This window comes from Gasterosteus aculeatus, chromosome 1 (genome assembly GCF_964276395.1).
Source record: "Gasterosteus aculeatus chromosome 1, fGasAcu3.hap1.1, whole genome shotgun sequence".
NCBI classification, from domain to species: Eukaryota; Metazoa; Chordata; class Actinopteri; order Perciformes; family Gasterosteidae; genus Gasterosteus; species Gasterosteus aculeatus.
This window is the reverse complement of record NC_135688.1, coordinates 14258439-14274233: the sequence shown is the minus strand read 5'-3', so window position 1 is coordinate 14274233 and position 15795 is coordinate 14258439. Positions and strand designations below refer to the sequence as shown.

General features: G+C 43.1%; 1 protein-coding gene across 10 annotated transcripts in view; it reads right to left on the bottom strand.

The window, feature by feature from the left end:
- Positions 1-5495, bottom strand: part of frya (furry homolog a (Drosophila)) — a 45428-nt gene extending 39933 nt beyond the window's left edge. For 8 of the 10 annotated variants that reach the window (XR_013467031.1, XR_013467022.1, XR_013466971.1 and 5 more), the window contains exon 1: positions 545-2606. Coding sequence is in view for 5 of the 10 variants with exons in the window: in XM_078098504.1 (XP_077954630.1) it covers positions 545-890 (346 nt within the window). In the remaining 5 variants the exon portion in view is untranslated. Of the gene's footprint in view, positions 1-544; positions 2607-2852; positions 3050-5360 lie in introns of those variants that run through there. The other 2 variants (XM_078098516.1, XM_078098519.1) reach the window with 2 other exon arrangements.
- Between the last annotated feature and the right edge of the window lie 10300 nt (positions 5496-15795).

Genomic DNA, 15795 nt, shown 5'->3' with positions numbered 1-15795 from the left:
AATCTGAAGCACATTGCCAGAAAACAATATTGTAAAAAAAAATATTCCTCAAGGGCTCCGACACATTAAGCACTTATTAAAAGCATTATCAGGCTCTGATGAATGTCCGGAATGTAAAGTATGTCTGTCCAGTTCAGCCATCTCTGCGGTTATCCCTTGAGTCTCTTCTCACCCCCTAATTTCTGGCCTTTTCTTGGTTCATCTTTGTTTCTCATATTCTGTCTTCAACTCTTTACTGTCTAACTCATGCTCATTTTTCTAAAAACATTGGGAGACAATTGGGAAGGTGAGGTCAAACATAGAGCTGGTTTGTGACACAAGCTGTCTTCTTGCTCTATCTGACTCCATTATTAACAAGCCATCAGATTTCTTGGTGAATGTGACAAATACAATGGGGAGGTGAGGTATTTCACAAAGTGGCGACGGTAGTATTGCTGGTATTCGCACGCACATTTTTAAAAAAACAGAGACGCTGCCCCCAGATGAAAATCAGAATTCTTGAGGCGATTGGCACAGCTAATCGCAGAGTCAAAGTGGTACCTACTTTCAAGAATGGTGGGCCTCTGCTTGTGGCGCATCTTTTTAAACTTCCCCCTGAAGTCTTTGTGTGGGAAAGGATCCAGAGGTAGGCTGGCGATGCGCCCCAGGACAACCTCATCCAGTGCCTCAGAGCAATCCGTCTCACTCTCAGCCACGTCTCTCACTGCACTCCCCTCTAAAGACATGTTGGACGCCAGTGAGCCTACATCTATCATTCTTCCGAAAAAGTCATTTGAAGCCGTGCCAGGTTTCCAACCCTTTTTTTTTTTCTGTGTAGTGTCTATTTTTTCTCTTCCTTTTCCTTCCTCGCAAAGCTCTCCTGGTAAGGCAGCGATTCTCCTGCTGTTCATAGATGCAGCCGCAGCTGTCAGCTCCGGTCGGCTGGCGTGTTTTAACCCCTGCACTTGTCAGGGCAGTTCGGCGAGTTACGGAAAACAGTCATGAATTGGGCAGCTATTGGATGACTTAAGAGGCCCCTCCTCTTTTCAGCAAAAAGGCAGGAGAACTCACGGGTAAAGTCATAACTGCACAGGTTGGGAGAGGGAAACAGAGGCCGCTGTGACTACAACATCCCCGCCTACTGCGTTCCCGGGAGGCATTCCAGAATAAATATCCCGTGTTTGTCTTGGAATCCACAGATCAAAGTTACACACGTCTCGCTTCTGGCAGCGTTAATGAGGTGCAAACAAATTTCTCCCAAAAATGTCGAACTCGTTATCCAGCATGGACGAGGGTTACGGTCTAAACGGCCGCACAATGACTCCGCTTCCCAATCAGAGAAGTCTGACAGGGAGTCAAATCATCTCGGAGAAGGTCCCCACTGCTTCCATCGGCCCAGCAGTTCAACATCAGCACGTTCCCCCAAGTCCGTGCGCCGAGAGCCACGTTGTCCTCCCACTGCATTATTTCCTGTTGTTTATAGCTTGCGTCATTGAGGAAATAAGTGGGAGGTGTGAAACCATCAAGTAACACTGAAGTCCAGAGAAACATTCACACAGCCCGCTGCCTGTGCTCTATTCATTTTTTCAACTACCGAAACAAACACTAAGTCAGACAGGACACGCCTCCAACATGAACCAGTTTTTCCAAGTCCACCCTACATCATCAGCAATACAAACACCCAGTGTACGTAGGGGGATGAAGGTGTTCTCTCTTTTAGGAAGGAGAAACCAGTTAGAACATGGAACAACCAGCCTATACACCCTTTTTGACGTATTTCTTGGAGAAATGGCTTTGCTGAACAAAACAGAGCCATGTGTCCACGAATAACAAATGACACGTCGAGCATTGCATCAAAATATCATCACCGTTACTGAACAGATAGCTGTAAAACAGGGATCCCTCCGTGCAGTGAGTTCTCCTTCAGTCTAATGAGTCAGTAAATTCACTTTCCACTCACCTGTCAGAGAGAAAAGCAGTCTAGAGAAAACACTCTAAACGGAATGCAGCATCCTCATCCTCCAACCCCCCCCCCCCCCCCCACCCCCTTAACTGCAGCAGCACACTTGAGAAAACTGTCAAAAACAACAAAGTGCATTCATCCTGTTGCTACCGCACCTGCAGAGTCGGATTACAATTAGCTATGAGCCCTGGTTGTGACCTGCATAAAAACATTGTCTGAGAACCCTCTTGTTGTTACAGTAAAGAACAAGCAGGTAAAAGACATGTCTTAACAGCATGCTTTGTGTTTGTGGTGGAAGGACATGATCCCCAGTCAGCAGAAATACTTGGTGTCATTCAACCTCTATCACTAAAATGCCTGCGATCTCTCTACTCAACTTACCAACAGGCCGGCTCATTGTTTCAAGGGTCCAAAAAAACACATTTAAAGTGTTCTACTTTTGGTTGTATAAAACGTTTGAAGATCAATTTGTATTTGTACTTTTTCTGCCATCGGGAAATGTTTGTCCTCTTGGGTAAAATATGATGTAATGATGTAAGTACATGAGGCACACTTGTGTAGTGTAGTAACATAATGTAGCATTACACTAAATAACATGAGGTAAGAAATGAGCTTTTGCAGTAGCAGTGCACCCTCTAGTGTTGAAGAAAAATACACTGACAAGAAATACCACAAACATATAAAATGTGCAGTTTATGAATCTATTAATGAATAAAATGAACGCCAGGAACAAAACACCATCGAGACGTAATATGCCCTCTTTAAATGAATAAGTGAGTACGAAACTATGACTGTATTTCATGCAAGACGGAAATCAAGCCAAGCAAATAAATATAACCTATAATGAGGAAAACAAGTTTTAAAAAAAAAGACTAAGATAGCGTATAAGACTTATGATGGTATTACTTACTTCTATATCCACATCTGTCGAGTCTGTCAACAAACCGAACCAATTAGCAAGTTGAGTCATGAAACCAGCGACAAACTGTGAGGCTGGCCCGCTCCATCGCACGTACGACAATGTGGAGCAGATCGGGACAGCCTGGTACCGAGGAACGAGGTCGGAGTCAACGTGGCCGCTGAAACACCCTCCGGCGGAGACAGAAGGCTGTTTCCATGGTGAGACACATTAAGCTTTGCACAGGCACAGCAGAACATGATGAATAATTGATAGATATCAGGCCGCTAATGTTAGCACAAACCAGCTGAAGGTTAATTTTCAGCTACGCTCGTGGACCCTTGAGCCACACACTCATGCAACGAGTAGACAAACGTTGACGTAACACACTCAGCGGCTTGGTGGAAGGGCCTTTTCACGATAACGTGTTTTTTCTCTACACTCAGAGAAGCAGCATCACGTGGAACTGTTTGCGGAAGGAATCGCAAAATGACCAAAAATCGACCTTTTTACCACTTGTCAGACACGTCTCCTAGTCCGGGACATTTGATACAAGCATCTTCACATTTTAGACACGCAACTTTCTGCAACGGTAACGGAAGCTTTACAGAGTGAATTATTTACCTGAACGGTTCTCTGCACAGTTTCTGGGTCTGGGTAGCGGCGAAAAACACAAAAGGACCATTCAAGGGCTGCAAACAAGTGCACAATCTGCACCTGTTCCCTGCCCTGCCGGCCTATTATCAAGCTGGGGAGGGAGGGGGCTTCCCTGCTGAGCACACTGGCCTTTGAAAACAAGCGAGCAGGTGAGGTGAACGCACACTAGTATCAGTTACATTCAGCTGATTAGGTTCTTATGCATTTGTTCGTCAACAGGATTGACGCCCTTTTTGGGGTAAAAATGATGGATATTGGAGCATTCGCCCAACGTGGTAAACTTACTTACTTTAGTTGGAGGGCATGTTGACTAACGATTCAGTGGTTTTATGGCAAGTGGATAGCTAAGAGGGTGATCCGTGTAACTTTAAAGAGATCATAAATATCAAAAAGGAAAGACATGTTAAATTGAGTTGCTGAAGCCTTTTTATCACTGCCTGCAAGCAAGCACACACTGAGGAAAAGAGAGAATGAGATTGGAAATCCTTAAATATCCTCTTCTTCTGTGCTAAAGAGGATCAATACAGAACTGTTTACAAAAAGGTATTCCTCGCCTGTGTTTTTATTGAGTACATGACATAACTTAAGTAAAAGATCTTCAATCATATTGAACAAAAGAGGAATTGCTGTGATGAATATGAAAAGTAATTGTTTTGCATCAGTTTATTTTATGATGATAGTAGAGACATTATTTAAAGCAAAGTTTGAGAGTTTGAGAGTTATATTTGAGAGGCGCTTTTAGTTTAATGTGGAAAAATATTCACAGATGGCTGTAATATTAAGCTAAAATCAAGATTATTTATTTATGTCTCTGCAGGAACTATTTGCTGCTTGTTTTGCAGAAATAGCACCAAACTGCAGAGTCAACTGAACCTACATGTATGTTGAGGAATTTAGAATTGGAAATGTTGACTGTGGTAAAAACACAGTGGATCTCGACTCAAAAAGTTCCCCATTGCTCAATAACAACAGAAATACGATAAGAAAACACCACCATTTAACAAACCTCCATCAAGGGACACCCGAGAGCTGGAGTGTGTCTCAGCCTGCGTGACGTCTTGGACACTCACACAGCTACAGTAACACATATTAATAACTAAACAGTTCCCATCCTTTCCAGCTGAAAGAATCCCATTTGATGATTGTGTGAAAACATGTTTAAATTTACCAAAACATGATTTCCATTGAGTGTTATTAACACAACGCCCTCTATACGGAAATTTAGCAAAGTAAAGAATGAAATACTTTAAAGGGGAAGTACAGACATTTTTTCTAAAGTTATTCCTATTGTCAAAAACTATGAGTTAACATGGACAACTCTCTTCCAAATGCAAAAACTAGAGAGTTGTTATTGCTGCTTGGACAATGCATCGGGAGATATGTTGCTATGACATGAGTCCATAAGTACACCCCAATAGAATGAAGCTCCTATTGGTGAAAGGAATATAATCATCTGTGGATTCAAAAAATGCTTCCCCCACACGTCATCTATGTAAGTATGCAGTGTGTTTTCACACACAGAGAGAGAAAGTAGGTCGCGTTCACTGTCATCCATCGCACCTCGCTGGGCCACGGGAATAATAGCGCATATGGGAATTCTTCATTTAGGTGGTGTTCCCCTTTAAGAGCTGTTTTTTTGTTTAGAAATGTGCAAAACTCCATTTCCGTCAAAGTCTTTTCATCTTATCTCCTTAAAATGCGCTTAAGTTGGACTGCGACTCACATTTCGGCCGACTACGTTAAGCAAGTACACTATCTTACAGCCTCACGTTACAAAACGCAGTTAAAAGCGCCGCATGTTGAACGCCCGGAAATAAAGTGCGAAAGAAAAGGCAACATTTGAAAAGATGATAAAAAAAATACCTCCTCTTTTTGCTTACTCCATCTCCACTTGAGGAGTGGTTCCAAGTGTCACTCAGCGACCCTCCAGGCGATCCACTTGCCCCTCTCACCGCGCCTCAGACTTCCTCCATCGGCCCCGCAGAGACAGACTCCGCCCCCCCTCTCACCCTCCCTCCCCCTCCTTCTCCCAGCAGCCACCGTGCGCGCGTTCTCCTCAATTATGAAGCTCATGCAAAGCGTCGGCTTTCAGCTCAGGGCCGCGGTGACAGCCGGCTCTCACGCACATCTGCGGCCCCGTGCGTGGTTCCACGCGCAGTCCCGCTCACAGTGATATTAAAAATGTAATTGAATTCCTCTGTGGTGTCACAAGAAAGCCTACATTTATGCTCATATGGTGAAAGCATAGAATGTATTTATATATGCAACTTGATATCACAAGTGAATCAAAATAATACAAATATCCTTACAGATGTATTCAATGTGCATCTTTACATCTTACATTACAGGTCATTTAGCAGACGCTTTAATCCAAAGCGACTTACATTACACTTTAAACCAATGGCTTTTCCACAGTTTTGCCCAAGGAGCAATTAGGGGTTAGGTGTCTTGCTCAGGGACACTTCGACTGGAGACATGGGGCAGCTGGGGACTCGAACCACCCGGCTCACCCGCTCTACCCCCTGCGCCACGACGACCCCTTTACATCTTTACATCTCAAGTTATTGCAGACCGTATTCAGGTCTATTTATTGTTATGCAAGCATATAATTCATCTTTTTTGTAATGCGTTTGCCAGTATACTTCATTAATTAATGTGGTAGGGATTTGTACACACCAACGTCACATAAACCTGTTCTTATTGTTTGTTTTTAGTGGTTGTCCCATGATGGATGGGCATTTGCACTAATACAAAAAGGGAAAAAGATCAAATATTGTAATGGAGGCTTGAATATGAATAGGTGATCCTTCATAACTGGCAGTTATTTAAAAATTCAGATTCAGATTTGACACATCTTATTATTTATAGTTAAATTATCATATCATCATATCATATAAATTATATGAAATGGTGAAATACTACTTTACACAAAGCAGTACGGTGGTGAGAGGTTTGCAAACAGACCTCCTGAGTTTCCCGGCTTATCTGCCATTTCAACCCCATACTTCGTTTTCCATGACCAAATTTGTTTAATTGTTGCACAACTAATCAGAAGAAAAGCTTTAGGAAACAGCAAAACAATCACAGTGAAAAAAAGTCAGGACATTTGGGGCACCATAACTTTACCCCAAATAATACTATGTTGAATAGTTAACTTTTAGATACAAACACCATGAATACAAACAGATTTTGGATGAGAATTGTATTGATGGGATTATAACTTTCAGTGAAATGGATCTAATGGGCATCCACCAGATGGCGTCAAAGAACATATCAAAAGCAGAAATATCTTACAGTGAAGAGCAACACAACTACCACGCATGTTTGGGGAAAAAAATTGAAAAGTATAGCAGGGGATGATTTCAAAAAAATATATCAGAAAAATAGGTGTAGGAAAAATATGTCCACTTATTTCTACGGCTTGGTGTTTTTTTTTGGTTTACAATCCCAACTCAGACACCCACACGTCTCGGGAAAATCAAATCCACATATAAGAGATGTATAGGATCAAAATGAAGGTCTGTGTCTCTTTTTGAAAACAATCTTTGTACTGTGCGATCTCAAAGCCAGAGAGACACAGCTCTTGTGGATGAGAGCAGATTCCCTGACGGGAGCTGCTATGCAGTTCAATGGCCATCAGCCCCTCAGACATCACTGTTTGAGCACTCAGCGAGAGCATGCTGCTGATTCGAGATGATAACCCGCCCCACAGCTCCATCCAGCCTGGGACAACCAAATTGCTTTGTGGACTGTATGGACACACCAATTGTCACCGTGACAGCAGAGTTCCACAGTCCTTGTGTGATGAAAAAAAGCACTAACTGTAGCAGTAGACAAAAACAATAAAAAGAAAAAAAGAAAAACGTTTTTTTCAAATCCCCATTAAATAAAAAAGACATGTGGATGCGATATGAACAAACATGTGCGTGGAAATAACCCACAAGTATCCAGCTTGAATCAAAAGTAGCACGGGTGTAATTTGCAATTAAACCTCAAAAAATGTTTTTCCGTTTTGTCCTCTAAAGTGAGCCAGGTGTTGCTGGCTCTAACCTATTGGCTGTGGTGATAGAATACCCATCAATGAAATAACACCCGACACAAAAGAAGAACACAATTGGAAGCAGTTGCCCCGAGGCTTTGACCTGAGTCAAGTGCCCCCTTCCTGTTTTCCTCAGCACAAAGGGGGATGTGGATGATTGTCGCAGTGCAACACTGCGCCTTGAGGCGGCCACTTTTCAGCTCAGATGAAATTCTGCAAATCAATTTAGAAGAGATTCCCTAAACCAGCTGCGGAAACCATGACACACACAGACATGCATAAAATCCCATTTGCCTCATCTTCTTCAAAGTAAGCCATGTTGTATTTTCCCATTGGAGGGGGCTTGCAGTCATTCAGTGCACACAACACTTTTTTAGGGGTATTCTGTGACTGACTCCGGCACAACCTTTATATAATTCGTTATAATAGGAAGGTTTTCCACTTGGAACCCACCTCTCAGTTGAAAGTTGGAGGCATGGTGCTTCTGCTCTTTTGATGGTGAATAAGTTCCTTTGAAACCTTTGAGTTATGGCTCAAGAGACCCCCCCCCCCCACTGAGAGGCGACTGAGGGAGAAGGAACTAAAGCGGCAGGTCAGCAGTGGGGATCAAAGCTCTCATGTCTTGCAGCGTAGCTTTGACTGCATGGATTGGGACAATCTCACAAACAATATTGATGAGGTAACAGATGTTCTGTGCCTCTTCAGCCAGCTCTGCAAATATTTGAACAAGGAGACACTGTGACGTTTTGGGGCCACAGTCCTGCAATGCTTTTTCTGCATCATTTAGTTTAGACCAGTAGCAAAGGGCTTGCTATCGGAAATACATTCCTATCAAAAATACCCAAGAGTGAGCATACAAAAATATGATTAACATTGTTAAAACATTGCTAATTGGAGTCGACTGGGATTTTTGCAATGCCTACCAGAGGGATACTTGGCTCAATTAGCAGTGTTTTCTTGTACAAAAGCATCACAGCTCAGCTGATGTTGTTACTACTTGAGAGGAGAAAAAAAAAACGGCGTGGGAGGATGTGCATAAAGATGTCAAGGCAACTTGGGAATGTTAGAGATTAATGTGTGGTTTTAACTGTAACAAACAACAGGTCGATGCAGATAACAAATCTCGGATGGAAAGTTTGCAATTGTTTTTTATTTTTGGTCTGAATGTAGAGCCTTTTGGGGAGCTGAAAAGTGTTTAGGGTCTGGCGTACTGTAGGAAAGCATGCATGGCGTTCTGTAGCCCTGTGATCTACACAGGCTGCTAAAACAGGTGTACCTGTCCATTAATATCTTGCCTTGTGTGGCGTTAAAGCTATTCTGCCACCCTCATTAGGGGCTCTAATGCCACCAAGACCAGTTGCACATGAGCAGAGATGATCAATGCAAAAATAGGAAGAGAATGATCCATTCCCAAAGTGGAAGTATGAATCTACATTTCTTTGTGCAACCATACCTGGACCCAGCGATAATTACCCCCCATATGAATGCATTCTGCCTCCCATCATTGCTCAGATATGAATTCACCTTCAGTGAAAGGCCTGAAATTTACATGAAAGGTCAAGGAAGAATAGGGGATGCTTTCAAATTAAAAGATCAGGAGGTGGCATTTTCAGCCACGGCAATGATTTCCTTTTATGCACAGCGCGCACACCGTGCACAGCGCGCACACCGTGCACAGCGCGCACACCGTGCACAGCGCACTGCAGCCCCCGTGCTTTCCAGTGCTAACAGGACTTTAATGGCTTTTTTTTTTCACTTCAGATTTAGCAACAAAACCTTCAGCCACTTGCTGGTCGGGACATCAGCGGAGTCACACCTGTATATCGGTTGAGTGCGTTTCGCGTGGTCAGCCTTTTACACACAACAACGGAGAAGCAATGTATCTGCTTGTCATAGACATATCAGGTCAATGCGCCAAAGGACACACAAAATGAAGGCGGGTGCATAACTTTAAGTATCCCAAAACAAAGGAGGTGTCACTAAGTGGCATTCCAGAGATGAATACGTCCCTCTCATATCCGTGAACACCTGATGGATCTGTTCATTTGGCGTGTTTTGCAATGGTGGCTTCCTTGCACATCGTCATTTGTTATTCGGAAAGTTTTAGCCCGGGTTGTCAAGCTGTAAATGTAAATGTGGTGAGTGATTACAAACAATGTAAAAAGAAATCTCTTGAAAGATGATTGAATGTTGCCGCTTCACTGCTGTTCGGATCTTATCGTTGGGGGTAAAAATCATGACGGCCTGTACAACTTTGTGTCCAATTTGCATGTTTTGTGACTGCTGCATCTGATCTCTTTTCGACTTTTATGTTTCTTGTTGTCGTCATGAAAGCCCTGCAGTTCTTATTGACTGCTTAATATTTGATTGAAGCAGCAAAACTAATCAAACTATATAAAATAGATATGAGTTAATACAGTGTAATGGAGTGTAATGGATGGGAAAGCTGAAAAGCAGATGAACAGCCTTGTGTGTGTGTGTGTGTGTGTGTGTGTGTGTGCGCGTGTGTGCGTGTGTAGGAGCAGCATCAGTCTCACTGTAACACGGAGGTACTGTGTGTGATTTTCCTGGAACTGATGCTTTGATTCATCATCCCTTCTCTGTCTGGTTTCAATCTATCCACTACCTGCTAATCTCCCCTGGGGGGGGGGGGGGCTGGAGGGGGTGGAAGGACGGGAACAAAAGCCAGCAGGAAAGGCCGCTTGTTTATCTCCATGTTTGTCAACAATCTGCTTCTCTGGAAATACATAACACACCAAGAGACGATCCAGCTTTGTCTTATTAGGCTGCTGTAAGAAATACAGTAACACTCAAAATGATACGATCAAAAAAAAGAGTGCTCAGATGGATTTATCAAATTGTTCTGGTACGAGATTATTATCGGGTGTGGTATAACTCACAATATCTGAGGTGGAAATTTGTAATCAAATCTGCTTGGAGAAACATTTGCTTCTCTCAAGGCAATACCTCTAATCCTAAATGTCACTCCAGTTACATGCACCAACATCGGTCTCAGAACCTGTGCATTTTGCTGCTCTCTGCATAATTACTTTTGTGTGTCTAAGGAACATAATTTGTCCTGCGGTCGCCTCTTAATTTGATTACTTTGTACGGATTTAAAGGCTGAGGGGTAGAGATCATCATTATCTGCTGGAATATGTATCACCCCTTTGTGTTTTACACCAATTTGCTTCACATAACCGGATTGGACAGCTTCAATCGGAGCCTCAATCAGTGGCGTCACATCTCTAACTGATGGCAGGTTGAAACTAATAATATTAAGAAAGCCGTTCACCGTCACAGAGTACAGTTGCAGGCGAGCAAATGCGGACAAATCACACCATGTCACAGACAATGCACTCCCAATGTTCTCACACTGCTTATAATGCAGCTATGACTCATGCACATGAAATTATATTTCAGCAAACTGAAGGGAGCTGAGCAACACTTTCACACTATTAACACAATTACATGCATTCATTATTACATCTGTGATGTTCCTTAATAATGCTTTAAAAAGCACAAAGCCTTTAAGAGGTGGATGAAATACAATGAAAATCGCTCACATTTTTGGCAAAGCAATCATCTCTGGGTGAGAAGGTCAACACAAGCAATAAGGACACGCTTGCTTGCGTCTGAACTTTTTAGGGAGCAGGTTAGGTAGAAAGAAAAAAAAAGAGAAGCATTAAATCTATGAGGGAATAAGATATTAAGCCTTGAGGCGTGGATCAAGTAATATCTCAACAACTTTACCCAGATGTTTGGAAAACACACGTTCATATACCCTTAGGATGAATCTTAATAATTCTGGTGAACCCGCTGACTTTTTGTTCCGGGCCGTCATAAGGTGAAAAACGTGATGATGACCTGCAACGTTGATCCCATCAGCCTCAGCTGTACTCTGTGTTCATGGCAATTAATTCGCCAACATTAGCCTTCTAGCACACTGAGCTAAGATGGCGAATGGGGAAAAATGAGACCTGCCATCCATGTACTTTGTATGTCAACGTACCTGGAGTCACACACCACTAATACTTTGATTCGAAACAGAAACCGTGCAGTTATCTGAATAGAAAGCAGTGTGATTACTACATAAAACAAAAGGAGGAGAGCTTCTGTACCGGGCTCTGCTCAAGGTCCCCGCGCAGAGGGGACGGATGAAGCTTCGTTCTGCTTTAAATGTCACGCTTGATTCCATTTTTCCCTTTTCCTACTAATCAGTTGAACATTTCTGCACTCTGGCATCATCGCTGCTGTAGGAATTAGCGTGAGGGCTATATTTCATGAGGCCAGAGTAATAATAATGGAGACAATAAGGATAATGCAATACTGACAGCAATTTAAGTGATATTAATGACCACTGTAGAAAAGCTGGACTGATGTATGTGGATTTACACTCGACGGCAGAATAAATGTACCCCTGTGCACCCGGGGCAATTAGTTATAGAAATGCAAAGAGGCTACAGTCTTGTCTCAAAAAACTAGAACAGGACCAGCCCCCCAGTCTTAATAGTTTCACGCCGTAACGGCTGAATGGCAAACTACCTCAAGAAGAAACTCACAAGGAGATCTATCTGGTTGCCTCCGTAGTGCAGAAGCACGAATACACTTCTGACAGTGTGGTCTTACTGCCGCAGCTGGTATGGAAATGATGAGGGAATGGGAGTCATGACTACAAAAATATGCAACTGCCATTATAACAAGCAAACAACTCAATAGACCCCTCATCCCCTCCATGTGCAATTTGCTGTGTACACTCCGCTGTTTTAGTTTGGCTGAGGATGCACTAATGGATCCAGCAATTAATGTTTTCCTTTTATATTGGCTAATTATTCTTATGTTTCTTTGCTGCTGTTATTTTAAAGTACAACATTCGTGGGGAGAATACTTTTTGAATTGGCTCTTAGGCTCTTTTGGCCGTATATGATGTTGCAAGTACAACATTTAAGGGTTTAATTCACACTGAGGCGCAAACTGTGCTCGAAACGCATGTAATACAAACTTTTATTCATCTGGGCCTGGACACAAAACTTTCCTTCCCGCCTTTGTATTACACGTCCTCATTGATTTGACTAGGAGTTGTAGAAAGAACAGTCAATAATCTTCCACCAAGTACATAATTCATGATAAGATGATAATAATGACCAGACCAGCCAGGAAATCTAGATCGAGTGTGCATGAAAGAGAATCGCTAATCACTTGTAGCCACATGCTGCATGATATTTGCCAACAGTTGTCAATAAACAAAAGGAGTGGAGGGGGGAGTTGGGGGGGGGGGGGGGGGGGGGGCGGGGGGGAGCAGCTTGATATCGGTGTAGATTCACAAATGAACATTTTTTGAAAAGAGCTTAGCCTGACGAGCTCTGTGAAAAAAAACTAAATGCACAAGAAAGAGAATGAATCGACAAACCCATAACAGATGCTGGTCACATTTGGAACATAAGAAACAGCTCATATTTAATTCTGCTCTGCATTAATTAAATGATGCTCATCTCAAAGCAGTTCTTCCACTGCTCCATTTTATTCTGGCTAAAGGTCTACAGGTCATACCTCAAAGGCATTGTTATTCATAACACACAATTCTCACTCTAAAAATCCCCACAAATGGTAATAAGTAACTCCTGTGCTGTTACATTATATATTTTCAATGTGCATTGCGGTCGGGTCAATAGGTCATCAAAAGGTGTCCAAGGATTCAAAGAGATGTAAAAGCAAAGCTAATGTCATTATTTTCTGTTACTCTATTTCATGATAACCTGTACTTGATGACCCATTTAACTCGCAACAGCGTGTCGTAAGAGGATTAAGAGCTTTAATTAATGTATTCCAATTATATTTCTCACCTTCAAAAAAATTAAACATAACTTTGAAAATATTAAAGCACGAAACAGTTTTTCACGAGCCACTGATAGCGTCTATGTGGATGAAATACTGTAGTTTACCTCAGGAGCCCTGGAGCCAGTTATATTTAGCAAAATAAAGTTCTGACATTAGGGAAGTACAGCGGAAGACTACCTTGTGAGAGGAACCACAACCATCCATTAAACAGCATGAGTTCTCAGCACTGAAAGCTCAGCGCGCTGGAGGAAGAAACCAGATATCTTTTGTCGCCACCAATCGCCTGTATGAGATTAAGAGGGATGCTTATTATTATATATTAACTCCACGTTACATTCTCGGCAATGCTGCGCTTCATGAGACAAATTTACACAGGAGGTTTCAGGTTTTTGAATCCAAAGAAACCAAATTAACTGGCGCAATATTTCCCGACTTTTCTTCACACATCAGAGAGCATGGCTGCGACTTATGGAGCTTACGCTTCTCCTACTTACCCACACCTCTCAAAATAATTACATTCCTCGCAGAGATGAAAGTGAACAGGTGGCTTCTTTTTCCTCCCTCCTCTGCTTTCTGTGTCCTGAAGATAAATGAGGGTTAACATGTGTGGGAGGCATTTCGACTGCTTCCATCACACCAAGTTGTGTGCATTGCACAGTTCCAGCATCAAGGCACCTGCACAGCGCACACAGCTGCTCTTTATTTTCTGCTTATTGAATGAAAACGATTGCTCACCATCATCATCATTACGGGGGTATGCTTGCTCGCGCCATTTGAATGCAGACCAGCGATGAGCAGCATTATTCGAAAAAAGACACCCCCTGAATACAACACGCGCCTGGGTCAAGGACAGCGGCCTCCCTGAGTTGGAGCTGCTCCCTGGCTGCAGCCGCCCCGAAAACCTGGAAGGCAGATCGTGCACAGGAGGCAAGTGAAATGTCACGTGCACGGTTGTACCAGACACACGTTATAGTCGTTAAACTGCAGGAAAAGAAGCCATTTATCCTGCTGAGGTGAAACCACAGCGTAAGTCCTCCTCCGTGACAGCGGTGAACCCTTCCCCCCCCCCCGTCACACCCCTTTACGTGCGGCTCATACGGTGTCGGAAGCCATGAGGTGGAAGCTCCGGTAATGAGGTGCTCCAACTCATTTGTCCCACACGTAAGCTCATTATGGTTAATATCAGAGCCCACAGCCGCTGGGCTCTTGTCAGCCCCAAAATCCTTGTTGCTCTTTACACCACCAGCTGTATCAATGTACAGCTTTTTAAAGGAACAAACAAGTAGAGACACTGACATTTTTTTATTTTTCAAATGTAAATGGTGTGTTTTTGTGATTTATTCCAATTTAAATATTTCTTCCCCCCTCTCTCAATGTGTTGTCATCTATATTAAAATGTGATAGCACAAGAAAACAAATATATATGAGCGTATATATCAGCAGTTTCCACTTATATCTTGGACAACTAAAACCCTCTCTTCCCATCACAGTGTCTCACTCTGCTCCCTGAACAGATACAAAAACTCTGTTGTTCCCATGCCAATAAAAGTGATTAGAATAATGTCTCGGTCTCCACTGCGGAAAAACACTCTGCCTCACATTCCTATTCTACCCTCTCCTTAGTTGCTATTACTTATTTATGGCGAGTTGTTATCAGTGTTGTGTTTTTGCTCACAAAAACAACTCAGCCCAGGCGGCCCAGTGCTAGAATTATATGGTAATGCTTATATAGTATGGTACTGTATCTAGACTGCTCAAAATAATTAAAGGGACAAACTTTTATTAGGGAGGGGCATGAATTCAATTGCACTTCTCTGATCTGTTCCGGTAAGTAGCAGAGGGGATGTTGATGGAATTAACAACAGCTGACAATGAGACAATGAGACGACGCCCAAAAACAGGACTGGTTTTATATGTGGAGGCCAATTTCATGAGGCGATTTCTTTGACAGATTGTCCAACTTCTCCAGGATGGCACATCCACTCGTGTCGACCTAATTTGATGTGTCTCACAATCTCCACAACGTGGCCGAGACTCCAGGGGACAGGCAATTACTTTAAGAGAGCTGGACAGGGCCGTAGATGGTCCTCAAACCATCAGCAGGACCGACGTCTGCTGCTTTGTGCCAGGAGGAACCGGTTGAGCGCTGCCCGAGCCCCACAGAAGGACCTCCAGCAGGCCACCGGTGTGAGTGTCTCTGCCCAAACAATCAGAAGCAGACTTCCTGAGGCCGGCCTCAGGGCGCCATGTTCTGTATCCCTGCCCGGCACCGTGGAGCTCCATTGGCATTCGCTATAGAACACCAGAGTTGGCACGTCCGCCACTGGCACCCTGTGCCTTTCACAGATTAGAGCAGGTTCACCCTGAGCAGCTGTGCAGAAGCCAAAGAGAACGCTATGCTGCCTGCAAGATGGTTCAGCA